The sequence below is a fragment of the Melanostigma gelatinosum genome (genome assembly GCF_949748355.1).
Source record: "Melanostigma gelatinosum genome assembly, chromosome: 1".
NCBI classification, from domain to species: Eukaryota; Metazoa; Chordata; class Actinopteri; order Perciformes; family Zoarcidae; genus Melanostigma; species Melanostigma gelatinosum.
Window position 1 is genome coordinate 146,097 of NC_136634.1, and position 25,606 is coordinate 171,702.

At 44.8% G+C, this 25,606-nt stretch overlaps 2 protein-coding genes across 2 annotated transcripts in view; both read left to right on the forward strand.

Annotated features, from left to right (window-relative positions):
• The window catches only part of lamb1a (laminin, beta 1a), a 31,106-nt gene extending 27,916 nt beyond the window's left edge, over nt 1-3,190 (forward strand). The window contains exons 27-33 of the mRNA XM_079279431.1: nt 302-511; nt 588-732; nt 818-1,025; nt 1,176-1,317; nt 1,461-1,637; nt 1,729-1,888; nt 2,343-3,190. Of these exons, the coding sequence (XP_079135557.1) occupies nt 302-511; nt 588-732; nt 818-1,025; nt 1,176-1,317; nt 1,461-1,637; nt 1,729-1,888; nt 2,343-2,482 (1,182 nt within the window). The 3' untranslated portion in view covers nt 2,483-3,190. The remainder of the gene's footprint in view (nt 1-301; nt 512-587; nt 733-817; nt 1,026-1,175; nt 1,318-1,460; nt 1,638-1,728; nt 1,889-2,342) is intronic.
• A 5,674-nt stretch (nt 3,191-8,864) lies between these two features.
• LOC306782050 (sodium channel protein type 4 subunit alpha B-like) overlaps nt 8,865-25,606 on the forward strand; it is a 31,640-nt gene continuing 14,898 nt past the window's right edge. The window contains exons 1-22 of the mRNA XM_079275225.1: nt 8,865-9,081; nt 9,514-9,694; nt 9,958-10,095; nt 12,870-12,987; nt 13,789-13,879; nt 14,591-14,719; nt 17,361-17,446; nt 18,000-18,188; nt 18,275-18,338; nt 18,439-18,580; nt 18,686-18,889; nt 18,961-19,024; nt 19,113-19,342; nt 19,866-19,937; nt 20,254-20,340; nt 20,436-20,792; nt 21,475-21,640; nt 21,901-22,070; nt 24,218-24,290; nt 24,388-24,542; nt 24,889-25,062; nt 25,401-25,523. Of these exons, the coding sequence (XP_079131351.1) occupies nt 8,978-9,081; nt 9,514-9,694; nt 9,958-10,095; nt 12,870-12,987; nt 13,789-13,879; nt 14,591-14,719; nt 17,361-17,446; nt 18,000-18,188; nt 18,275-18,338; nt 18,439-18,580; nt 18,686-18,889; nt 18,961-19,024; nt 19,113-19,342; nt 19,866-19,937; nt 20,254-20,340; nt 20,436-20,792; nt 21,475-21,640; nt 21,901-22,070; nt 24,218-24,290; nt 24,388-24,542; nt 24,889-25,062; nt 25,401-25,523 (3,117 nt within the window). The 5' untranslated portion in view covers nt 8,865-8,977. The remainder of the gene's footprint in view (nt 9,082-9,513; nt 9,695-9,957; nt 10,096-12,869; nt 12,988-13,788; nt 13,880-14,590; nt 14,720-17,360; nt 17,447-17,999; nt 18,189-18,274; nt 18,339-18,438; nt 18,581-18,685; nt 18,890-18,960; nt 19,025-19,112; nt 19,343-19,865; nt 19,938-20,253; nt 20,341-20,435; nt 20,793-21,474; nt 21,641-21,900; nt 22,071-24,217; nt 24,291-24,387; nt 24,543-24,888; nt 25,063-25,400; nt 25,524-25,606) is intronic.

Below are 25,606 nucleotides of genomic sequence, written 5' to 3' on the forward strand. Positions count from 1 at the left end.
TTTCTTTAAAGATCTGAAGATGATTTATTCTCATTTATTTATGACACTTTAAACCTTTTGACTCTTTCTAACTGGACAAACATGAAAACCACAAAATATTTTATTTGTAGTTTGAAAGAGATTAACAAACAAAAATATGCACAACTTCTGTTTCCACAGCGACCATTAACACAGATGGAGTGCATTATTTTGGATTTATACTCATACAATATATCATACTTGTATCAGAGGAGTATTAAAGATGTTTATTTTATTATAATTGGATTTGACTTCATTTTGTGGTCGGTCCTGGTTCTCACAGACATGCGGCAGTCCACTATCAGGTCAGGACTCGTGCGGGTCCTCTCCCTGTGGAGGTCTGGGCTGTGTGGACTCTGAGGGTCGGACCAGGTGTGGAGGTGAAGGATGTGACGGCGTGAAGACGGCGGCCAGAAACATCTGGAAGAAGACCCGAGAATCTCAGCAGGAAATCATCAGCGCCATGGAGGAAGTGGACAAACTCTCCAAGATGGTGAGTCTGATGCTCCCTGGTCTGTGCTGGACCTGACGGGTCCTGATCTGTACCGGATGTTCTTACCTGTCTGCAGGTGTCTGAGGCCAAAGAGAGAGCGGACGAGGCGAAGCTGAGCGCTCAGGACGTCCTGATGAAAACCAACAGAACCAAACAGAAAATCCAGCAGAGCAATGAGGATCTGAGAGTCCTCATCAGACAGATCAGAGACTTCCTCACACGTATGTCGCTCACTTCCTGTTCAGAGTCATGTGACTTTTCATGATGGTTCTGAGTCTGGATCCAACTGGCGGCCTTTGGTTTCAGAGGACGCCGCCGACCTGGAGAGCATCGAGCTGGTGGCCGACGAGGTTCTGGCCGTGCAGATGCCGACCACGCCGGCTCAGCTGCAGAATCTGACCGAGGACATCCGGCAGAAGGTGGGAGAGCTGGGACACGTGGAGAGAATCCTGCAGCAGAGCACCGCTGACATCCACAGAGCCGGGGACCTGCTGGACCAGGCCCGCCTCGCCAGGTGGGTCCTACCGGGTCATCCAGGACCCTTTACAGTTTAAAAAGGTCTCGTCTCTCACTGCCTGCTGGTGATGGTGATGATGATGGTTGTGATGGTGATGGTGATGATGGTGGTGATGATGATGATTATGAAACTTCCTGTTCTCGTCAGTGAGGAAGCAGGAGATGTGAAGGACTCTGCAGAGAAGGTACAGCGAGCTCTGGAAGAAGCTCAGAGAGCTCAGACCGCTGCCAGCAACGCGATCCAGCAAACCGCCGCCCACATCCAGACCACCAATCAGCTGGTGTCCTCCGTTAGTACTGACCAACGTTTACTTCACTGACATCCCGTCACAATGTGTACTAGACGTTTACTTCACTGATATCATGTCACTTTTGTTTGCTACACACGTTAGAAACATGAAGGTAACACGCTGCCTGTCTGTGCTGTGTTCAGGTGGAGTTGGAGACGGCACATGCAGAGTTGAAGCTGACTCACGCCACCCAAAGGCTGCAGAGGCTGGAGCAGGAAGTGATGCTGCTGAGAGACAAAGGTCTGAACGTCACTGTGAGCACCGAACGCACCAATCAGGATGCAGCGAGCATCAGAAAGGTTGCAGAGGATGTGAAGAAGGTGAGTTCACCTAAAGGACACTCAAACATCTGCAGATATCTTCTAGTTGATGTTGATCTGTGTGTGTGTGTGTGTGTGTGTGTGTGTGTAGGACCTGGACTCAGAGCTGAAGGAGAAGTATGCCAAAGTGGAGCAGCTGATTGGTCAGAAGGCCGGGGGCGTCGCTAATGCAAAGAAGAGGGCGGAGTCACTGCAGCAGGAAGCTAAAGAGCTGCTGCTGAAGGCCAGCGACAAACTGCAGCTGCTCAAAGGTGACATCACACTGACATCACTCTAGCATTAGCGAGCTCTGCAGATGGACAAGCTAGCTAGCTAACTAGCCAGCCCTCCTCTCGGGATCTCCCGTCTTCTCTTCTCCCATCAAGTAGTCTACCAGTAGGCGACGCGGCCCCAGAGTTCTTCAGCAGTTATTAAGAAAAGACAACAACGCTTGCTAGCCAGCATTAACGAATGTGTTCGGATAATTATTCTGCTTTTAGCTAAGCTCCGCCCACAAAAAGAAGTCATGATTCCTAAAAGAAGAGGTTTATACAAGCTAGCGCTGTAACGCCGTCCTCACTGGTTGCTGATGTAGGCAACTTTTTTAATTTGGCAGAACACGTCATAAATACCATTTCAATATTACAATCAAACTGGTGTAAACTTGTAGGCCCAAAAACCACCCAACTCCAGTGTGAAAGTTTTTGTCTCATTGATCTTTTACAGACCTGGAGAAGTCTTACGGAGACAACCAGCAGACTCTGGAGGTGAAGGCGGAGCAGCTGGTGGAGCTGGAGGCGGCCGTGAAGGAGCTGCTTCAGGAGATCAGCCGCAAGGTCACCATCTACTCCACCTGTCTGTTCTAGGGTTAGATGTGTTAGATGTGTTAGATGTGTTAGATGTGTTTGATGTGTTTGATGTGTTTGATGTGTTTGATGTGTTTGATGGGTTTGATGGGTTTGATGTGTTTGATGTGTTTGATGGGTTAGATGGGTTTGATGGGTTTGATGGGTTTGATGGGTTTGATGGGTTTGATGGGTTTGATGGGTTTGATGGGGTTGATGGGTTAGATGTGTTTGATGGGTTAGATGTGTTTGATGTGTTTGATGTGTTTCTGGTTAAATTGTTTTTCTTGACTGGTTGCCGATAGATGATTCAACCGTTGACCTTTGCTCCGCACTGAATCAGAAGTGACCTCTTTTACCAATTGGAGAAGAGAGAGAACCAAAATTAAAGATGTTTATTCCAAAATCTAATTATGGTGTTTGAATGAAAACCAAAGATATTTTATGGGCTATTCAAGACGTGAAGTAGCTGCAAAATATAAATCTTGATATTTAAAGAACCTTTCTCAAAGCTTCAGTAAACTTTTTAAAATTGTACTTTTGAGTTTTTAATGCCTTTGTGAATGTAATAAAATCAAAGTTAAAGTCTAAAGTTATGAAACTATGAATGTTAAAACCATGTGACCACAGAATTTTTTACTTTCTCATTTTGTATTTCCTGTTTTCTTTTTTTTTACGTGGCCAAAATTTTTAACCAAAATCATTTTTAATAAACTCTTCTACTAACATCCCAGAGTGCACTGCTCCTTATTAAACACCAGTTAATACGTCTGTTTTATATCATATACCTACGTCTTGTATCCCCTCAGAGTACCTGAACATGAGCATCACCTCCGGTTACAGGTCATCATGTTACTGTAGACAAAAACCTGAACATACCGACTCATATACATATACTGTTAGTTCATGATTGTCTATGAACGAGACTCAGGAGGACCGATGTTGATTCTCAGGTGTTGACGTGCTGAAGTCAGCGTGTTCTCTCATTTCTCATTGTCAGCATTTCTGAGTTTGCGTGCGTAGCTACTGTAGCATAACCCACGGGTCTCAAACTCAAGGCCCTAAAAATAAAGAATTCAAATAACAATAAAAAAATATAATAAAAAGTTAGACTTGATAATAAAATATCCCCATAGTTGAAATTACGAGATAGAAAGTCATAATTCTGAGAAAGAAAGTTGAAGTTATAGAAAGTCAAAATGATGAGATACTTAAACACACACAGAAGCAGCTCTTTGGCTGGTTACTGTACACTTGACATATAAATGTATTGTGAGTACATTGAAGACTAAACTTTAAACGTGTCTTTAAAACACATGAAATACTTCACGTGGGATTGTGCAAACGCACCCTAGAAAGGATTTTAAGCTTTGAACAAAGTTATTGTAATAACTTGTGTTTGATATTTGTCTTTGATATTTTCTTTAATAGTTTGATCTTTGATAGAGTAATGTGGGTTTATTAAAATTTCCTAAATTTGTTATAACAACAAATGTGCTGAAATATATTTTTACATTTATATAACTGCATGTACAATATTTTTACACTTGAATAAACAATAATCAAATGCAGAGAGAGTTATTTACCAATATGTTATGAGAAGTTACATTTACACCGTCTTACATTAACCGGCCCTTTGAGGGCGACCGTGATGCTGATGTGGCCCAGAGTGAAGATGAGTTTCACACCCCTGGCATAACTCATTCGGTTTGTTATATTCTTCATTACAGTGGCTAAATGTCAGTTATACATTTAAACGTGCACTAATTCTGTTAAAGTCTCTTAGCTCTTTCCTCCTTTTAGCAACTTTCTAATCCCACAGTTTTTTAAAAGATAAGCCCGGTTATTGATGGCTATCGTACTTTAGCAGCTGTTGATGGTCTCCCTGTGTCACATGTTTAGCGTTTCCTCTTTAGCGATGATACATGTAAGAAATGTAGTTTATTTTCAGTGTTCTAATGTGTACCCTATTACCCCACTAAAGAGCTGCACTCCCAGAATGCAGAGTAACTTGTGGTTCCTAGAGTCTCAAAAAGTAGAACGGGAACCAGAACCTTCAGTTATCAAGCTCCTCTCCTGTGGAACTAGCTTCCAGTTTCAGTCGAGGGGGCTAGAAACACTCACTACATGTAAGAGTAGGGTTAAGACTTAAGTTAGGGCTGGCTCGGGTTTATAGTTAGGGCTGGTTCAGGTTTATAGTTAGGGCTGGTTCAGGTTTATAGTTAGAGCTGGTTCAGGTTTATAGTTAGGACTGGTTCAGGTTTATAGTTAGGGCTGGTTCAGGTTTATAGTTAGGGCTGGTTCAGGTTTATAGTTAGGGCTGGTTCAGGTTTATAGTTAGGACTGGTTCAGGTTTATAGTTAGAGCTGGTTCAGGTTTATAGTTAAGGCTGGCTCAGGTTTATAGTTAAGGCTGGTTCAGGTTTATAGTTAGGGCTGGCTCAGGTTTATAGTTAGGGCTGGTTCAGGTTTATAGTTAGGGCTGGTTCAGGTTTATAGTTAGGACTGGTTCAGGTTTATAGTTAGAGCTGGTTCAGGTTTATAGTTAAGGCTGGCTCAGGTTTATAGTTAAGGCTGGTTCAGGTTTATAGTTAGGGCTGGCTCAGGTTTATAGTTAGGGCTGGTTCAGGTTTATAGTTAGGGCTGGTTCAGGTTTATAGTTAGGGCTGGTTCAGGTTTATAGTTAGGGCTGGCTCAGGTTTATAGTTAAGGCTGGTTCAGGTTTATAGTTAGGGCTGGCTCAGGTTTATAGTTAGGGCTGGTTCAGGTTTATAGTTAGGGCTGGTTCAGGTTTATAGTTAGAGCTGGTTCAGGTTTATAGTTAGAGCTGGTTCAGGTTTATAGTTAGAGCTGGTTCAGGTTTATAGTTAGAGCTGGTTCAGGTTTATAGTTAGGGCTGGTTCAGGTTTATAGTTAGGACTGGTTCAGGTTTATAGTTAGGGCTGGTTCAGGTTTATAGTTAGGACTGGTTCAGGTTTATAGTTAGAGCTGGTTCAGGTTTATAGTTAGGGCTGGTTCAGGTTTATAGTTAGGGCTGGTTCAGGTTTATAGTTAGGGCTGGTTCAGGTTTATAGTTAGGACTGGTTCAGGTTTATAGTTAGGGCTGGTTCAGGTTTATAGTTAGGACTGGTTCAGGTTTATAGTTAGGGCTGGTTCAGGTTTATAGTTAGGACTGGTTCAGGTTTATAGTTAGGGCTGGTTCAGGTTTATAGTTAGGGCTGGTTCAGGTTTATAGTTAGGGCTGGTTCAGGTTTATAGTTAGGGCTGGGTCAGGTTTATAGTTAGGGCTGGTTCAGGTTTATAGTTAGGGCTGGTTCAGGTTTATAGTTAGGGCTGGTTCAGGATTATAGTTAGGGCTGGTTCAGGTTTATAGTTAGGGCTGGTTCAGGTTTATAGTTGGGGCTGGTTCAGGTTTATAGTTGGGGCTGGCTCAGGTTTATAGTTAGGACTGGTTCAGGTTTATAGTTAGGACTGGTTCAGGTTTATAGTTAGAGCTGGTTCAGGTTTATAGTTAGGGCTGGTTCAGGTTTATAGTTGGGGCTGGTTCAGGTTTATAGTTGGGGCTGGTTCAGGTTTATAGTTAGGGCTGGTTCAGGTTTATAGTTAGGACTGGTTCAGGTTTATAGTTAGGGCTGGTTCAGGTTTATAGTTAGGACTGGTTCAGGTTTATAGTTAGGGCTGGTTCAGGTTTATAGTTAGGACTGGTTCAGGTTTATAGTTAGGGCTGGTTCAGGTTTATAGTTAGGGCTGGTTCAGGTTTATAGTTAGGGCTGGTTCAGGTTTATAGTTAGGGCTGGGTCAGGTTTATAGTTAGGGCTGGTTCAGGTTTATAGTTAGGGCTGGTTCAGGTTTATAGTTAGGGCTGGTTCAGGATTATAGTTAGGGCTGGTTCAGGTTTATAGTTAGGACTGGTTCAGGTTTATAGTTAGGGCTGGTTCAGGTTTATAGTTAGGGCTGGTTCAGGTTTATAGTTAGGACTGGTTCAGGTTTATAGTTAGGGCTGGTTCAGGTTTATAGTTAGGACTGGTTCAGGTTTATAGTTAGGGCTGGTTCAGGTTTATAGTTAGGACTGGTTCAGGTTTATAGTTAGGGCTGGTTCAGGTTTATAGTTAGGGCTGGTTCAGGTTTATAGTTAGGGCTGGTTCAGGTTTATAGTTAGGGCTGGGTCAGGTTTATAGTTAGGGCTGGTTCAGGTTTATAGTTAGGGCTGGTTCAGGTTTATAGTTAGGGCTGGTTCAGGATTATAGTTAGGGCTGGTTCAGGTTTATAGTTAGGACTGGTTCAGGTTTATAGTTAGGGCTGGTTCAGGTTTATAGTTAGGACTGGTTCAGGTTTATAGTTAGGACTGGTTCAGGTTTATAGTTAGGACTGGTTCAGGTTTATAGTTAGAGCTGGTTCAGGTTTATAGTTAGGGCTGGTTCAGGTTTATAGTTGGGGCTGGTTCAGGTTTATAGTTGGGGCTGGTTCAGGTTTATTGTCATTTGTCAGCCCACACTATCAACCACAGCAAGAAGTGTTATACCGGGGTGTACCTTCAAAGTATGGAGGATCCAACTACCAGTTAGTTGTTCCATACCAGTCTCAGAGTTTCTGGCTTACTTCAAAGATAGCCCATTTGGAGGTCATTTAGGAAGGATGAAGACGCTCTTGAAGATCCTAGAGGTGCCGTAGTGGCCAACAGTCCGCAAGGACATTTGTAATGAAGAATATAACACAACTAACTGGGTTAAGCTGGAACAGTTTGCTCCCATTAAAACAAGTAGACTGCCAACCGGAAGTAAGACAACAATCTTACAGCAGGACGTCAGCCAAGCGGCTCTGTGAGTCTCTCTTCATATACTTCGTAACTGCTGGTCACTCACTGACATTTTAGATTTATTGATCTTTGTTTCACAATGACCACAGAGTGACCTATTACCAGTATTTAATATGTCTATACCTTAGGAATATCATTACTTCACTTAAAGCACCCAATAACCACTTGGATTTATTAATAATTCAATTTTATTTGTACTACCCAAAATCACAATCTCAAATTTGCCTCAGAGGGCTTTACAATCTGTACAACATACGACATCAACAGAGGAGGAAACATTATCGATCCATATATTACATCATCACAATATAAAATGATTATAATGTAAGACAACGATGTAAATATTAGAACACTATGATCCTTGTCAAAGAAAAGTCAGTGAGTGACCATAAATTCTGTCGTATGTAACTGGACCAGTCATCACAAAATGCTTTGTGTGAAGGAGCATTGATATTTATATATGCTTATAACAACACAATATGAGTTTATAATGTAATATATATTGTTATGAAGCATTAATGATATTTATATATTGTCACGGGGTGTGGTAGAGAACTCAGACCAGGCAGAGTAGCGTGAAGCAGGTGTTTATTAAACACAAATAGGAATCGTTACCAACACACAACAGGGAGTCCAAGCACAAGACAAGACGAGGCAGACGGGGAACCGGGAGCAGGACGAGACAACCGGGCGGGTAGAACACAATGATCTGGTTTAAATAGTGGCTAGAACAGGTGAGGGGAGTTGTGCTGATGAGGGAGCGCTTGATTAGTGATCAGGGGCAGGTGAAGGGAGTTGGACTGGTGCTGAGGGAGTGGCTGACGGGTAGAGTGAGGAGGGAGGAGCTACAGAAAGACACACAGAACACAGAAGCCAAAGCCTGATCGTGACATATATGCTAATCATTATATGAAGTGATAGAAGCAGATTACAACACATTATACGTATCTTTAGCATATTTAGCAGACACATAGCTACATTTAGCCCACTTGTAAAATGTGTGTGTGTGTGTGGGGGGGGGGGGGGGGTGGTGTGTGTGTGTGTGTGTTTTGAACAGATGAATGTTGGCAGTGAATAGAGACAAGCTCTCATTCAACAAACAATGAGGTTCTTTGTTTCTGTACTTCTCTGTGTGTGTGTGTGTGTGTGTGTGTGTGTGTGTGTGTGTGTGTGTGTGTGTGTGTGTGTGTGTGTGTGCGTTTTAGACGACTTTCACCGTTTCCAGGAAAATAGATCGATGTTCTAATGAAGATATGCAAGCAACAGGAAGTCAGTTTGTGTGAACACAAGCTGCGGACACACTGTGTGGGTGTGTGCGTGTGTGTGTGTGTGTGCGTGTGTGCGTTTTAGACGACTTTCACCGTTTCCAGGAAAATAGATCGATGTTCTAATGAAGATATGCAAGCAACAGGAAGTCAGTTTGTGTGAACACAAGCTGCGGACACACTGTGTGGGTGTGTGCGTGTGTGTGTGTGTGTGCGTGGCTGTAATGACCTCACCCAGCAGACATTTGAAACTGGAGGAGTGGACTGATTATAAAAACAGTGCATTGAGACGAAGAGCAGCAGACAACTGGAGACTCTACAAGACTCACAGACAGAGACACAGAGAGAGACACAGACAGACAGACAGACAGACAGACAGACAGGACAGGGGAGACAGGTGGCAACAGGTGGATGCAGAGGACAGACGGGTGCAGCCATGACGAGCAGAAAAATGTCCTTTTTTGAGATGTGGAGGAGCAGGAAGGAGAGAGGAGAGCTTCTGAAGAGAGCCAACCAGCTGAGACTTCGTCCTTCACAGCTGTAAGTGTGATTCTCTCTAAATAGAGACAGCTCTGCTTTAGATACGGTGGTCACATGACCAGAGAACACGCTGCTTTAGATACAGGTGGTGATGTCACGTGACCAGAGAACACGCTGCTTTAGATACAGGTGGTGATGTCACGTGACCAGAGAACACGCTGCTTTAGATACAGGTGGTGATGTCACGTGACCAGAGAACACGCTGCTTTAGATACAGGTGGTGATGTCACGTGACCAGAGAACACGCTGCTTTAGATACAGGTAGTGAGGTGAGAATATGAACTGAGCTTCGAGGTGTGTCTCGTGTTTCAATGAAGGTTCCCGTCCTCATCACGTCACACAGTCAGAGAACACTGCTGAGACCAGTCCTCATGAAGTCTCTCTGGAGGTCCTGTCTTTGTTTGAGGTCCTCTACTTCCCATCTCCACACAGGAGGCGGTTGCTAGGTGACAGTGGAGTCCGGTCAGCGCTGCAGAAGACCAGGACGGCGTCTCTGCTGCCCCCTGTTGGTACGGAGGTCTTCAGACGTTTGACAGCAGCTTCACTTCAGAAGATTCAACAACAACATGAAGATGAAGAGATGGAGCTCCAGACGAGGAAGAGGAGCAAAGAGGTGCAAAACACACAAATCAGTACCCAGGAATCAGTACTAATATAGTATAATACTCATCAATACCCTGAGGAGAACCATGCAGACTGTGAACCGGCTCACGGGGCAGAACTTTAGACCTGCTGCCTGAAGAAGAAACACTGACATAAAGAGTGAATACATCATTTATACTTTGATTTAAATGCATCTTTAAGTTTAAGAATCTAAATGTATTAGAGTTCAACAACATTAACGGGTAAAACTAAATCCTCCTCACTGGTTGACAGGTAAAAGAGAACAACCAACCCAAACCAGCCAGTGACCTGGAGGCCGGGAAGCCCCTCCCATTCTTTTACGGAAAGCCGCCCCCTCAGCTTCTGAACACCCAATTGGAGGAGCTGGATCCCTTCTACCAATCACAGAAGGTCTGTCTCTCTTTAATAGAATCCTCATTAAAAGATGAAAAACATCAAGTCTGACCTCTGACCTGTCTCGCTCTGTCTCTCTCTCTGACCTGTCTCTCTCTAACCTGTCTGTCTCTCTCTGTCTGTCGCTCTCTGACCTGTCTATCTCTCGAACCTGTCTGTCTCTCTGACCTGTCTGTCTCTCTGACCTGTCTATCTCTCTAACCTGTCTATCTCTCTGACCTGTCTGTCTCTCTGATGTATATCGCTCTCTGACCTGTCTGTCTCTAACCTGTCTGTCTCTCTCTGTCTGACCTGTCTATCTCTCTAACCTGTCTATCTCTCGAACCTGTCTGTCTCTCTGACCTGTCTGTCTCTCTCTGACCTGTCTGTCTCTCTGACCTGTCTGTCTCTGACCTGTCTGTCTCTGACCTGTCTCTCTCTCTGACCTGTCTCTCTCTCTGACCTGTCTGTCTCTGACCTGTCTGTCTGTCTGACATGTCTGTCTGTCTGTCTCTGACCTGTCTCTCTCTCTGACCTGTCTCTCTCTCTGACCTGTCTGTCTCTCTGACATGTCTGTCTGTCTGACATGTCTATCTCCCACCTGTCTGTCTCTGACCTGTCTCTCTCTCTGACCTGTCTGTCTCTCTGACCTGTCTGTCTCTCTGATCTGTCTCTCTCTCTGACCTGTCTGTCTCTCTGACCTGTCTGTCTCTGACCTGTCTGTCTCTCTGACCTGTCTCTCTCTCTGACCTGTCTCTTTCTCTGACCTGTCTGTCTGTCTGACCTGTCTCTGTCGCTGACCTGTCTGTCTGTCTGACCTGTCTGTCTCTCTGACCTGTCTCTCTCTCTGACCTGTCTGTCTCTCTGATCTGTCTCTCTCTCTGACCTGTCTCTCTCTCTGACCTGTCTCTCTCTCTGACCTGTCTGTCTGTCTGACCTGTCTCTGTCGCTGACCTGTCTGTCTCTGACCTGTCTGTCTCTCTGACCTGTCTCTCTCTCTGACCTCTCTCTCTCTGACCTATCTCTGTCTCTGACCTGTCTGTCTCTCTGACCTGTCTGTCTGTCTGACCTGTCTCTCTCTGACCTGTCTCTCTCTCTGACATGTCTGTCTGTCTGACCTGTCTGTCTCTCTGACCTGTCTCTCTCTCTGACCTGTCTGTCTCTGACCTGTCTGTCTCTCTGACCTGTCTCCCTCTCTGACCTGTCTCCCTCTCTGACCTGTCTGTCTCTGACCTGTCTGTCTCTCTGACCTGTCTGTCTCTGACCTGTCTGTCTCTGACCTGTCTGACTGTCTGACATGTCTGTCTCTGACCTGTCTCTCTCTCTGACCTGTCTCTCTCTGACCTGTCTCTGTCTCTGACCTGTCTATCTCTCTGACCTGTCTGTCTGTCTGACATGTCTGTCTCTCACTTGTCTGTCTCTGACCTGTCTCTCTAATTTGTCTCTCTCTCTGACCTGTCTGTCTCTCTGACCTGTCTGTCTGTCTGACCTGTCTCTCTCTCTGACCTGTCTGTGTCTGACCTGTCTCTCTCTCTGACCTGTCTCTCTCTCTGACCTGTCTGTGTCTGACCTGTCTCTCTCTGACCTGTCGCTCTCTCTGACCTGTCTCTCTCTCTGACCTGTCTGTCTCTGACCTGTCTCTCTCTCTGACCTGTCTCTGTCTCTGACCTGTCTGTCTCTCTGACCTGTCTGTCTGTCTGACATGTCTGTCTCTCACTTGTCTGTCTCTGACCTGTCTCTCTAATTTGTCTCTCTCTCTGACCTGTCTGTCTCTCTGACCTGTCTGTCTGTCTGACCTGTCTCTCTCTCTGACCTGTCTGTGTCTGACCTGTCTCTCTCTCTGACCTGTCTCTCTCTCTGACCTGTCTGTGTCTGACCTGTCTCTCTCTGACCTGTCGCTCTCTCTGACCTGTCTCTCTCTCTGACCTGTCTGTCTCTGACCTGTCTCTGTCTCTGACCTGTCTGTCTCTCTAACCTGTCTGTCTGTCTCACCTGTCTGTCTCTCACCTGTCTGTCTCTGACCTGTCTCTCTCTCTGACCTGTCTCTCTCTCTGACCTGTCTGTGTCTGACCTGTCTCTCTCTCTGACCTGTCTCTCTCTCTGACCTGTCTCTGTCTCTGACCTGTCTGTCTCACTGACCTGTCTGTCTGTCTCACCTGTCTGTCTCTCACCTGTCTGTCTCTGACCTGTCTCTCTCTCTGACCTCTCTCTCTGACCTGTCTGTCTCTCTGACCTGTCTCTCTCTCTGACCTGTCTGTGTCTGACCTGTCTCTCTCTCTGACCTGTCTGTGTCTGACCTGTCTCTCTCTCTAACCTGTCTGTCTGTCTGACATGTCTGTCTCTCACCTGTCTGTCTCTGACCTGTCTCTCTCTCTGACCTGTCTCTCTCTCTGACCTCTCTCTCTGACCTGTCTGTCTCTCTGACCTGTCTGTCTCTCTCATCTGTCTCGCTCTCTGACCTGTCTCTCTCTCTGATCTGTCTGTCTCTGACATGTTTGTCTCTCTGACCTGTCTCTCTCTCTGACCTGTCGCTCTCTCTGACCTGTCTATCTCTGACCTGTCTCTCTCTCTGACCTGTCTGTCTCTCTGACCTGTCTCTCTCTCTGACCTGTCTCTCTCTCTGATCTGTCTGTCTCTGACATGTTTGTCTCTCTGACCTGTCTCTCTCTCTGACCTGTCTCTGTCTCTGACCTGTCTGTCTCTCTGACCTGTCTGTCTCTGACCTGTCTCTCTCTCTGACCTGTCTCTCTCTCTGACCTGTCTCTCTCTCTGACATGTCTGTCGCTCTGCAGACGTTCATCGTGCTCAGTAAAGACAACATAATTCACAGGTTTAATGCTGAGTCGGCTTGTTACCTGCTGAGTCCGTTCAGCCCACTGAGGACCGTCGCCATGAAGATCCTCATGAACTCATATCCTTTGTGACCCTCTACTGAACTCATGGAGTCCATTTGTTGTTTTTTTAGGAGTAAAGTTTTTTTTTGTAGTTTATTGTAATTTTGTGTCAATAGTTTTGTGTCTTTTTTGATAGTTTAGTGTTATTATTCGAAGTTTACGGTAATTCTTTATCGGTAGTTTTGTGTCTTTCATGGTTGTCTAGTATCATTTTGGGAATTCAGTGTATTTTTTTGGAGTAATTTGTATTGGTAGTTTTGGTAATTCAGTGTCTTCTTGGTTTGTGTTTTGTGGTAGTTTTGTATATGTTGTGCTAGTTTTTGTGTATTTTCTGGCAGTTTAGTATCTTTTTTTGTATCGCATCATTTTGGAAATGCAGTGTCTCTTTTGGTAATTGGGAGTCATTTTTATTGTAAAAGGTAAAAATCTGCATTAAATTACAGTCATTTAGCAGACGCTTTTATCCAAAGCAACGTACAATTCAGGTTCTATCATACGGGTCTTGCTCAAGGACACATCGACATGCGACTAGTGGACCCGGAACCGGAGATCGGACTGCCGTTTCTTTGATTGAAAGACGGCCCTGCTCTCCACTTAGCCACAGTCGCCCATATATTATCTTCACGCCATCTCCATCGTGGTATATTGTGCCTCGTTAAGTGACCATTGTCATACACGTTCACAATGCATTGTGGGATACTTTGAGTCTTCTATTTAGGGTCTACTACTTCTCATTATACATTTAAAACTATGACATGGTGAACTCACGATATTGTGAGACTGACTTTGGACTGAACCTTTCCTCAATTCATCAAAACTTTATTCAGTTTGTTCATCATGGTAACGATTCTGACCAACTGTGTGTTCATGACGACGACTGATCCTCCAGCATGGATCAGGATGATGGAGTGAGTAACACACACACACACACACACACACATACACAGGAGGACCAAATAACATCTGGAAATAACAGAACTGATTCGCAGCATAAAACTGTATTTTGAAGAACAAAGAGTCAGCCTGTCCTCAGCGTCGATCTTTCATTGTTCACAAAGCTGTCATCTGCATATAAAAGGTCACTAAAGTTCAGTTTGAACTTTGACCTCTTTGAAAAGTGTAAGTGCTGAATTGAATCTCTGTTCTCAAAGCTACATACTAATGTCTGGGACACATGTTGAGCTCTGGGGTTTGTCACAGTCACAGTGTGAGCTGTGATGTTGACTGCAGATGGCAATAGATAATATGAATAATAATGTTCTGGGTACGCTGTGTTGTACCCCAGTGATATGATCAATGATATGAAACATATTGTTGTCTTTGATGTAGTCACATAGCATCAAAGTAGAAAAATACAATTTAAAATGTATATATATTTCACTCATACTTTATATTTATACTGATTCATTCGAACGCTTCAGGAACAAGTGTTGAAGTTTTCTGGTATTGAATATTACCAATGTAATATCCATCTACTCCCTTCATGTATGCTATGCTAAATACTATATAAGCTTTAACTTCACAACGGGAGTGTTATATTTGTTACACCTGTGTTATATTTCAATTGAGTGTATTTGTGCTGTATTTAAATATTTCTGTGTTTTTCCGTCTTTAAACAGACACGTGTTCACAGCCATCTACATGTTTGAAGCCATCATAAAGGTTGTTTCCAGAGGCTTCTGTGTCGGGAAATTCACCTTCCTCAGAGATCCCTGGAACTGGCTGGACGTTATGGTGATCACCACGGGGTAATAATCAACAATGTTCAACACATTTTAATGACGAACTTTGTAGTCGTCGTGTATCTCTTTGTAGTCGTCGTGCATCTCTTTGTAGTCGTCGTGTATCTCTTTGTAGGCGTCGTGTATCTCTTTGTAGTCGTCGTGTATCTCTTTGTAGTCGTCGTGCATCTCTTTGTCGTCGTCGTGTATCTCTTTGTAGTCGTCGTGCATCTCTTTGTAGTCGTCGTGCATCTCTTTGTAGTCGTCGTGCATCTCTTTGTAGGCGTCGTGTATCTCTTTGTCGTCGTCGTGTATCTCTTTGTAGTCGTCGTGTATCTCTTTGTAGTCGTCGTGCATCTCTTTGTAGTCGTCGTGCATCTCTTTGTCGTCGTCGTGTATCTCTTTGTAGTCGTCGTGCATCTCTTTGTAGTCGTCGTGCATCTCTTTGTAGTCGTCGTGCATCTCTTTGTAGTCGTCGTGCATCTCTTTGTAGGCGTCGTGTATCTCTTTGTAGTCGTCGTGTATCTCTTTGTAGTCGTCGTGTATCTCTTTGTAGTCGTCGTGCATCTCTTTGTCGTCGTCGTGCATCTCTTTGTAGTCGTCGTGCATCTCTTTGTAGTCGTCGTGCATCTCTTTGTAGTCGTCGTGCATCTCTTTGTCGTCGTCGTGTATCTCTTTGTAGTCGTCGTGTATCTCTTTGTAGTCGTCGTGCATCTCTTTGTAGTCGTCGTGTATCTCTTTGTAGTCGTCGTGCATCTCTTTGTAGTCGTCGTGCATCTCTTTGTAGTCGTCGTGTATCTCTTTGTAGTCGTCGTGTATCTCTTTGTAGTCGTCGTGTATCTCTTTGTAGTCGTCGTGCATCTCTTTGTAGACGTCGTGTATCTCTTTGTAGTCGTCGTGCATCTCTTTGTAGTCGTCGTGCATCTCTTTGTCGTCGTCGTGTATCTCTTTGTAGTCGTCGTGTATCTCTTTGTAGTCGTCGTGCATCTCTTTGTAGTCGTCTTGCATCTCTTTGTAGTCGTCGTGTATCTCTTTGTAGTCGTTGTGCATCTCTTTGTAGTCGTCGTGTATCTCTTTGTAGTCGTTGTGCATCTCTTTGTAGTCGTCTTGTATCTCTTTGTAGTCGTCGTGCATCTCTTTGTAGTCGTCGTGTATCTCTTTGTAGTCGTCGTGCATCTCTTTGTCGTCGTCGTGTATCTCTTTGTCGTCGTCGTGTATCTCTTTGTAGTCGTCGTGCATCTCTTTGTAGTCGTCGTGCATCTCTTTGTCGTCGACGTGTATCTCTTTGTAGTCGTCGTGTATCTCTTTGTAGTCGTCGTGCATCTCTTTGTAGTCGTCTTGCATCTCTTTGTAGTCGTCGTGTATCTCTTTGTAGTCGTTGTGCATCTCTTTGTAGTCGTCGTGTATCTCTTTGTAGTCGTTGTGCATCTCTTTGTAGTCGTCTTGTATCTCTTTGTAGTCGTCTTGCATCTCTTTGTAGTTGTCGTGTATCTCTTTGTAGTCGTTGTGCATCTCTTTGTAGTCGTCTTGTATCTCTTTGTAGTCGTCGTGCATCTCTTTGTAGTCGTCGTGTATCTCTTTGTAGTCGTTGTGCATCTCTTTGTAGTCGTCGTGCATCTCTTTGTAGTCATCGTGCATCTCTTTGTAGTCGTCGTGTATCTCTTTGTAGTCGTCGTGTATCTCTTTGTAGTCGTCGTGTATCTCTTTGTAGTCGTCGTGCATCTCTTTGTAGTCGTCTTGCATCTCTTTGTAGTCGTCGTGTATCTCTTTGTAGTCGTCGTGTATCTCTTTGTAGTCGTCGTGTATCTCTTTGTAGTCGTCGTGCATCTCTTTGTAGTCGTCGTGCATCTCTTTGTAGTCGTCGTGCATCTCTTTGTCGTCGTCGTGTATCTCTTTGTAGTCGTCGTGTATCTCTTTGTAGTCGTCGTGCATCTCTTTGTAGTCGTCGTGCATCTCTTTGTGGTCGTCTTGTATCTCTTTGTAGTCGTCGTGCATCTCTTTGTAGTCGTCGTGCATCTCTTTGTGGTCGTCTTGTATCTCTTTGTAGTCGTCGTGTATCTCTTTGTAGTCGTCGTGTATCTCTTTGTAGTCGTCGTGCATCTCTTTGTAGTCGTCTTGCATCTCTTTGTAGTCGTCTTGCATCTCTTTGTAGTCGTCGTGCATCTCTTTGTAGTCGTTGTGCATCTCTTTGTAGTCGTCGTGCATCTCTTTGTAGTCGTCTTGCATCTCTTTGTAGTCGTTGTGCATCTCTTTGTAGTCGTCGTGTATCTCTTTGTAGTCGTCGTGCATCTCTTTGTAGTCGTCGTGTATCTCTTTGTAGTCGTCTTGCATCTCTTTGTAGTCGTTGTGCATCTCTTTGTAGTCGTCGTGTATCTCTTTGTAGTCGTCTTGCATCTCTTTGTAGTCGTTGTGCATCTCTTTGTAGTCGTCGTGTATCTCTTTGTAGTCGTCTTGCATCTGTTTGTAGTCGTTGTGCATCTCTTTGTAGTCATCGTGTATCTCTTTGTGGTCGTCTTGTATCTCTTTGTGGTCGTCGTGCATCTCTTTGTAGTCGTCATGTATCTCATGTAGCTGTAGGATAGTTTTCAATAGCTGTCCCTCAGCCAGATCTTGTTTTATCCATTAAAACTACACTGATGATGATGATGGTGATGATGATGTGTTTCAGATTCGTGGCGGGGTTTGTAGACCTTGGCAAAGTTTCTGTGCTGAGGACAGTTCCTCTAGTCCTAAAGATCATCACAATCATCCCAGGTCAGTGTGTGCTGTGTGTGAGTGTGTTACACACATACATCAAAGGTGCTTATTCAGCCAGTGTTCGTGGGTCTGGTGGACCCGCTGCATTTTGGGGGTTTTAATTCAACACAATCAAATTGTTTTATGTTAAAATTCTTAACAGAGGTTTCTTCATCTCAATGACAAGCAATATATATATAGCATACATGGTTAGTATTCGCCCTTTACCTTTGTTAGATCACATTGATGAATTAAAGCCCCCCCCCCACCTTCCCTAACCGCTAACACGTTGAGGGGGTCTCCATAAGATGGCAGTATTATTCTGACCAGCAGTCAGAGTTTCAGCAGTGTGGTTGGATCTCATGCATTCTTGTCCTGCAGTTAGTTCGTAGTTGGCTTTATTAATAACTGATGACTGTATTTAGATGGACTAGTGTAGAATGAGTTAGAGGTGGATTGCTGCCCCCTAGTTCTGTGGAGCATGAGGTCAGATGTTACACATTCCTCTTTTAAAGGCTGTTTTCATGAATGATGATGTCGTGAGTCAGTCTTTTGCCCCGCCCCCTCTCAGGTCTGAAGACCACGGTCGGAGCTCTCATCCAATCACTGAAGGGACTCGTTAGCGTCCTCGTTCTGATGGTGCTCGTCCTCAGCGTCTTGGCTCTGACTGGTCTGCTGCTCTTCATGGGAAATCTGAGGAGCAAATGTGTCATTTGGCCTGATTCTAATATCACTTTCCACGATATGACTACAGACCCTGGTATGATGAAGATGATGATGATATTTAGATGTACAGTGTTGGTCTGATCCCTGTATTGCAGCTGTTCTCCTTCGTCTCTCTGGCAGTGAACTACTACTTCCTGCCCGGTCAGCTCGACGCTCTGGTGTGTGGAAACAGCTCTGATTCTGGGTTTGTTCACAACACAGACACTTAATAACATGAGACCTGATGATGGTGATGATGAAGATGATGATGAAGATGATGATGATGAAGGTGATGATGTGTTCAGGCGCTGTCCAGAGGGCTACACCTGTCTGAAGGTGGGAAACAACCCAAACTACGGCTACACCAGCTTTGACTCGTTTGGGTGGTCTCTGATGTCTGTGGTCAGACTGCTGAGCAAAGACTTCCTGGAGAACCTGGTGCAGTTGGTCCGTAACTCCAAAATTCAAAGTGTGATAACAACAAAAACAGGGTCTCTGTCTCTCATCCATCTGTCTCTCACCTGTCTGTCTCTCTCACCTGTCTGTCTGCAGATGTTACAAGCAGTGGGTAAAGCCCACCTGACCTTCTTCATGCTCGTCTTCTTCCCCGGCTGCTTCTTTGTCCTCAGCCTCGCTGTGGCGGTCGTTGCCATGGCGTCCAGTGAGCGGGAGGAAGCCGGCGTCACCGAGCTCAAATGGAGAGAAGAAGAGTTCCGTCACATCCTGGAAGCGATAAAGAGGAGAGAAGAAGAGGAGGTGCGATCTGTTCAGTTCTCACACCTTGTTCATGTAAATAAAGCTTTTGTTCAAATGTGCTGTTGTTACAGCAGGAGGCCTGCAGGGCGGCGCTCTCACCGGAGTCTGATGGTGGAAACACAGAGAGCATGGAAGGTACACACACACACACACACACACACACACACCCCAGAATAATGCTGACTTCCTGTTGGCCTCAGAGATCCACTGTGTTGTGTTTCAGAGGACCAGAGGTCGTGTTCTTCGTGTTGGTTTGTCTTCGCCAACTTCCTCCTGAAATGGAACTGTTGTGGCTGTTGGCGGTGGCTCAAACAGCGGCTCTACAGTTTCATCACAAGCCCGTTCTTCGACCTCGGGGTCATCATCTGCCTCATTGTCAACATCATCTTCATGTGTTTGGAGCATTATCCAATGACGGAGCGCTTCGAAAGGACGCTGAGTGAAGCACAGCTGGTCAGTTCTAGAGAAGTTTGAAACTTTAAAGTGGAAATGAAACAAGTTACAAGTTACACTGATTATCAGCAATTATAAAACATGACATATATGTATATATGCAGTGTGGGCATAATAATATCATATTAACATACTTTATTCACTTTCTGATTCTGGATCAGTTTGGGAAGAACTCATATTCCGTCTAAATTTCTACCGCTCTGATTGACATCTCTGACTGTCGCCAAAGCAACAGCAGCTGATGCTCAAGAGTGTTGTAGTATTTCAGATCAGATCAGAAACAAAGTGTGAATAATTCAAAATGTTGACGTTGACATTGTCAAAAGAGCCTTTAAATAAACATCAATAATACAGAATCACACTGAACAGCACAAGTATTCAACAACACATGGAGGAGAAAAAGGGAACGAAGCACCAAGAGACCTATTAAAGAATCAGGTGACAATGTGATGAAGACTGATAGAGCTAAACACGTTGACCTCTCACCCCTGACCGCTCACCTCTGACCCCTGACCTCTCGCAGGTCTTCACAATGATCTTCATAGCTGAGATGTTCCTCAAAGTCGTGGCCATGGACCCGTACGGATACTTCCAGGTCAGACTTCCTGTTTATCGCATGGGCGATTGTGGCTAAGTGGAGAGCAGGGCCATCCTTCAATCAGAGGATCGGCGGTTCGATCCCCGGCTCCGGCTCCGCTCGTCGCATGTCGATGCGTCCTTGAGCAAGACACTTAACCCAAAATTGCTCCCGTAGCTGAGCCTACGGTGTAGAAATGTGATAGAATGTGAATTGTAAGTCGCTTTGGATAAAAGCGTCTGCTCAATGACTGTCATGTAATGTAATTGCCATCTCAGTGTTGATGACTGACAGATGTTACCATGGTAACATGTGTCTGTTGCCATCGTTACAGGTGAGCTGGAATGTCTTTGACAGCATCATCGTCTTCGTCAGCCTGCTGTCGCTGTTTCTCTCTGATGTTCTTCGCTGGTTATTAGTGGTCCGTGTGACATCATCATCATCAAAATGAACAAATACTTTTATTAAGTACTTTAAATATCACAATATAAATAATATTACTGTTCTCCTGTACAGATGAGAGTGTTCAGGCTGGCCAGGTGGTGGCCGTCCTTCCACATGTTGATAAAGATCATCGGTACCTCGTTGAGGGCTCTGAGGAACCCGACCCTCCTTCTGCTCATCATGGTCTTCATCTTCAGCGTGGTTGGCATGCAGCTGTTCCAGCAGGACTACAAAGACCACGTCTGTCGCATCTCAGCGGACTGCCTTCTTCCTCGTTGGCAGTTTACGGACTTCTTCCACTCGTTCCTCGTCGTCACCAGGGTCCTGTTTGGAGAGTGGATTGAGATCACCTGGGACTGCATGGAGGTCTCGGATAAGACCACGTGTCTGATCTTCTTCTCGATGTTCCTCGTCATCGGAAACCTGCTGGTGAGTCTCGGCAGGTTGACCTATTTGGACCTCAGCCTGGATCCCGTATCTGACTAATCCTTCGGTCCAGCAGGTCAGCTGTAGCTCGAACAGATCCATGTCTGAGGTCAAAGGTTCCGGGTTTTGGTCTTTCTAGAAGATCGGCCCAAATATCATGAAAGATCTCAGTTCACTGTAAGTTTAGGTTGACTACACAGTGTTACAGGTACAGGTCCTGAATCTCATTCCTGGCCTTATTGCAGGTCCTGTATCTGTGCCTGACTGTGTCTCCACCCTTGTTGAAGGTCCTGAATTTGTTCTTGAATGTCTTTATTTTGTTCCTAACTTTGTTCCCAGATTTGTCTCAGGTGTTGTTGTTCCTGACCTTGTTTTAGGTCCAGAATCCACTCTTGAATCTGTTTGCTGTTCTTGTTTCAGATCCTGAATCTGTTCCTAGTATTTCACAGGTCCTGAATCTGTTCCCAGTCTTCGCTGGCCATGATCCAGATCCCCAGTCTGTTGCTGACCTCGTTGCAGGATCTGAATCTGTTCCTGTAGTTGCCTTAGGTCCTGAATCTATGTCTTACTTTGTCTTGGTCCTGTTGTAGGTCCTGATCCTGTTTGCTCGCCTTGTTGTAGATCCTTAAACTGTTCCGGGACTTTGGAGTTTCAGGTCCTGATTCTGTTCCTGGTCTGGTTTCAGGTCCTGAATCTCTTCCTGACCTTGCTGCTGAGCTCGTTCAGCACTGTTTGTCTGCTGGATCCAGAAGAAGAAGAAAAAAGCACCCTGCAGATCACTATCAGGCGGATCAAGAGGGCTTTGGGGACTTTACTGGGAAAGAACACACATGTGAACCCAGACCACCCAGGTAGGACCAGACCAGGACCTGGAGCAAACTATTTGTGAATGGACTTTTCTGTTCTTGATAATATTGATTTGCTTTTGTTTGGTTGTGATATTTACTTGTTGTTATTTTCTGTATTTTGAATGTTTTCAGAGTTTAGGATCTGTTTCTTTATCTTGAGATGAAACCTTCTTAATAAGTGGAGAAAGTGTTTAATAGTTCTTAAATATCGTTCACTATAAATCTCTCTTATGACTGAATGTATGTTGTGTAATTTACTTTAGAGGTAGACAATAAGGAAGTCACCAGGAACAAGTATCTGGACTTTACCTCTGTGGCCTCAAACCCGCCGGCGTCAGAGGTCAAGGACCTCAATGGTGACCATGGCTCCCAGAGGGTCCCCACTGCCAAGGCCGAGAACACTTCTGAAGAGGAAGAAGAAAAAGAGAAAAAAGTAAACTGTTTTCAGCAATATTTAACTTCATAATATAGACAGTTCACAATCAGTGACAAACACATTAATGAAGAGAAGAGAAGAGAAGCGGATGAAATAAACAAGAAGATAATAATACAACAAACAACAACAGTAGATAATTAATAGGAGGTTTATATCATCAAGTTGTACAGAGACATCAGCATTATAAGCATTATTACTTCGGTATTATTCTAATTTTACATCAATCAAGTTTCACCTTTTTCAATAAAGGGTTCAGTGTTCTCTATTTCTTGAGTGAACATCACCATAAATTTAACTTTCTGAAATTGAGAGTGAATTAAGTGAATCTTATTTTCCTCGTAACATGAGCACTTTATATTCTCTGGTCAGCTGACTGAACAATATCAGTCATAAAGCTTCCGTCAAATGAAAAGAGAAAAGCCTGAAATCCAATGTTGGGTTAGGGTTAGTCCCAGTAGTGATGCTAACCCTGGACTCCTCCAGGACTCTGTGGTAGCAGGTCTTAGTCCCATTAGTGATGCTGACCCAGCAGGTCTTAGTCCCATTAGTGATGCTGACCCAGCAGGTCTTAGTCCCATTAGTGATGCTGACCCAGTAGGTCTTAGTCCCATTAGTGATGCTGACCCAGCAGGTCTTAGTCCCAGTAGTGATGCTGACCCAGCAGGTCTTAGTCCCAGTAGTGATGCTAACCCAGCAGGTCTTAGTCCCAGTAGTGATGGTGACCCAGCAGGTCTAGTCCCAGTAGTGATGCTAACCCAGCAGGTCTTAGTCCCATTAGTGATGCTGACCCAGTAGGTCTTAGTCCCATTAGTGATGCTGACCCAGCAGGTCTTAGTCCCATTAGTGATGCTGACCCAGTAGGTCTTAGTCCCAGTCGTGATGCTAGCCCAGCAGGTCTTAGTCCCATTAGTGATGCTGACCCAGCAGGTCTTAGTCCCATTAGTGATGCTGACCCAGTAGGTCTTAGTCCCATTAGTGATGCTGACCCAGCAGGTCTTAGTCCCAGTAGTGATGCTGACCCAGCAGGTCTTAGTCCCAGTAGTGATGCTAACCCAGCAGGTCTTAGTCCCAGTAGTGATGGTGACCCAGCAGGTCTAGTCCCAGTAGTGATGCTAACCCAGCAGGTCTTAGTCCCATTAGTGATGCTGACCCAGCAGGTCTTAGTCCCATTAGTGATGCTGACCCAGTAGGTCTTAGTCCCATTAGTGATGCTGACCCAGCAGGTCTTAGTCCCAGTAGTGATGCTAACCCAGCAGGTCTTAGTCCCAGTAGTGATGGTGACCCAGCAGGTCTAGTCCCAGTAGTGATGCTAACCCAGCAGGTCTTAGTCCCAGTCATGATGCTGACCCAGCAGGTCTTAGTCCCAGTCGTGATGCTAGCCCAGCAGGTCTTAGTCCCAGTAGTGATGCTAACCCAGCAGGTCTTAGTCCCATTAGTGATGCTGACCCAGCAGGTCTTAGTCCCATTAGTGATGCTGACCCAGTAGGTCTTAGTCCCATTAGTGATGCTGACCCAGCAGGTCTTAGTCCCAGTAGTGATGCTAACCCAGCAGGGCTTAGTCCCAGTAGTGATGGTGACCCAGCAGGTCTAGTCCCAGTAGTGATGCTAACCCAGCAGGTCTTAGTCCCAGGAGTGATTCTAACCCAGCAGGTCTTAGTCCCAGGAGTGATTCTAACCCAGCAGGTCTTAGTCCCAGTAGTGATGCTAACCCAGCAGGTCTTAGTCCCAGTAGTGATGCTAACCCAGCAGGTCTTAGTCCCAGTAGTGATGCTAACCCAGCAGGTCTTAGTCCCATTAGTGATGCTGGACCAGCCGGTCTTAGTCCCATTAGTGATGCTGACCCAGCCGGTCTTAGTCCCAGTAGTGATGCTGACCCAGCAGATCTTAGTCCCAGTAGTGATGCTGACCGAGCAGGTCTTAGTCCGAGGAGTGATTCTAACCCAGCAGGTCTTAGTCCCAGTAGTGATGCTGACTCTGGACTCCTCCAGGACTCTGTGACTGAAACATCTCTACAACCACTGGATGGATTGTGATGAAGCCTGGTTAATCTTTCATGTTCCCCTCAAGATGAATCATAGTAACTTTGTTGATCCTCGGACTGCTGTTTCATGAATAAACGTTATGCGTTCAATGTGTTTGTTCAGAGACATCCTGAAGTCCAGCAGCACAAAGACCCTGAGGACCAGAATGGAGACCCTGAGGACTGCTGCAGCGACAGTATGAGTCTTTCTGTAAAAGTGTTGAGGAGCAGGAGTCAGTGTCGAAAACAGCCCTGATAAGTGTGTGTGTGTGTGTGTGTGTGTGTGTGTTTCAGAGTGTTGCCGTTGCTGTCCATTCCTGGACGTAGACACGTCCCCTGGCCGATGGAGAGTCTGGTCTAACTTCAGAAGAGCCTGCTTCTCTATTGTGCAGCACAAATGCTTTGATATCATCATCTTCTTCATCATCCTGCTGAGCAGTGTAGCTCTGGTAAATATTTATAACATGATATATTATTATTATAAATTTTCTGGTGAAGACAAACATACAATATTATTATTATCATTATTATAATATCAGGTACTAACATCAGTGTGTTTGTGAACAGGTGTTTGAGGACGTTACACACCTGGTCAGGTACTAACATCAGTGTGTTTGTGAACAGGTGTTTGAGGACGTTACACACCTGGTCAGGTACTAACATCAGTGTGTTTGTGAACAGGTGTTTGAGGACGTTACACACCTGGTCAGGTACTAACATCAGTGTGTTTGTGAACAGGTGTTTGAGGATGTTACACACCTGGTCAGGTACTAACATCAGTGTGTTTGTGAACAGGCATTTGAGGACATTCACCTGCAGAACCGTCAGGTGTTGAAGATGGTTTTGTTCAGAGCGGATCAGGTGTTCACCTGCCTTTTCCTCATGGAGATGATTCTCAAGTGGATCGCCGTCGGACTCAAGAAATACTTCAGCGACACCTGGAGCTGGATTGACTTCCTCATTTTACAGGTGAGAAGAGATCCATAACCCTGATTATTGGTAAAATATTGATGATCGTAAACTGTAACGCCAACTGGATCGTTTCTACTAGTTATTATTGGTTAATCTAGTCCCAGTATTGTTTCTACTAGTTATTATTGGTTAATCTGGTCCCAGTATTGTTTCTACTAGTTATTATTGGTTAATCTGGTCCCAGTATTGTTTCTACTAGTTATTATTGGTTAATCTGGTCCCAGTATTGTTTCTACTAGTTATTATTAGTTAATCTGGTCCCAGTATTGTTTCTACTAGTTATTATTGGTTAACTGGTTCCAGTATTGATGTTAACACTGTGTTTTCTCTTCCAGGTGTTCCTGGTGTCTATAGCTGCCGACACATTTGGATTCTCTGAACTGGGAGTCTTTAAGTCTTTGAGGACTTTGAGAGCTTTGGGGCTTCTGAGGGCCATTTCTCGTATCCAGGGCCTGAGGGTGAGACCGCAATTCAAAGAAAGACATATTGACAGACAGTGTAAACACAGACAGACAGGCAGCAGGTCTCAGAGAGTTAGATA